The sequence below is a fragment of the Fukomys damarensis genome, unplaced genomic scaffold (assembly GCF_012274545.1).
Source record: "Fukomys damarensis isolate Sample0158 unplaced genomic scaffold, DMR_v1.0_HiC HiC_scaffold_27307, whole genome shotgun sequence".
Lineage (NCBI taxonomy): Eukaryota > Metazoa > Chordata > Mammalia > Rodentia > Bathyergidae > Fukomys > Fukomys damarensis.
In genome coordinates this window covers 1-930 of record NW_022928219.1, presented here as the reverse complement: position 1 = coordinate 930, position 930 = coordinate 1, and the positions used below count along the sequence as shown (strand labels likewise).

The window sequence follows — 930 nt, the reverse complement described above, 5'->3', positions numbered from 1 at the left end:
ATACTCTGAAGCTAGAATATTGGCTTATATTTGTATCTATTATTTTGGCAGCTTCGCAGAAAAGGAATGCATGCTTAATTATACAATATGTATTTTAATGAATATGATTTAGACTATGTTGGGGTAATATGACAAAAAGTTGCTTTGACAAACACAGTTGCTTTTCATTTTGTCTTTCTGAGCCACAATTGAACCACACATAAAATCTCAACATTTTATCATTCATATATAGTTTTGTCAATAAAATTTATACATTATTCCCACATTTTTCAATGATATACAGTAGATGCACTCAACAATTCTGTAATTCTCCAAACTTTTATCTTTTTTTCTCCTTCTTTACACAGGAAGACCCACTACAATATACAAGACAATGGGAAAAGCAGAAATGTGGCTCATTCGAAGCTACTGGGATTTGGAATTCCCTCGGCCCAGCTTACCCAATTTTGATTTTGTGGGAGGACTCCACTGCAAACCTGCCAAACCTTTGCCTAAGGTAAATACATTACTGTATTTAGTTTTTCTTTTAAATTTCTGTGAAAATGCTCTGAACTAGTCATTGAGAGTCTTAACTCACAGTGCAACAAGGTGTGGCAAAACAGCAAAAGTGCTTTGGCAAGTAAAAACTCATATTTCAGGTGGGAATGGTAGCACTAGCCTGTAATCCTAGAGCTCCAGAGAGTGAAGCAGGAGAATCACTACTTCAAGGAACCCTGGGAAACAGAAATTTGAAGGTCAACCTTGATTTCATAAGAAGACCCCATTTAAAAACATCATATTTCTATTTCATTGTAACTATTTTTATTTCAAAAAGAACATGAGATGCCTAGTAGGTAGAGTCCATTACATTATAGTCTTCAGTATTCCACATTATCATTTATTCATTCATTTAAAATCTAAAAGCCACTAATGTACAACATCAGTAAATGT

At 34.0% G+C, this 930-nt stretch overlaps 1 protein-coding gene across 1 annotated transcript in view; it reads left to right on the top strand.

The window, feature by feature from the left end:
* The window catches only part of LOC104875640 (UDP-glucuronosyltransferase 2B17-like), a 2222-nt gene extending 1651 nt beyond the window's left edge, over positions 1-571 (top strand). The window contains exon 2 of the mRNA XM_010643324.2: positions 348-571. Coding sequence (XP_010641626.1) covers positions 348-556 — 209 coding nt within the window. The 3' untranslated portion in view covers positions 557-571. The remainder of the gene's footprint in view (positions 1-347) is intronic.
* The last annotated feature ends 359 nt before the right edge of the window (positions 572-930 follow it).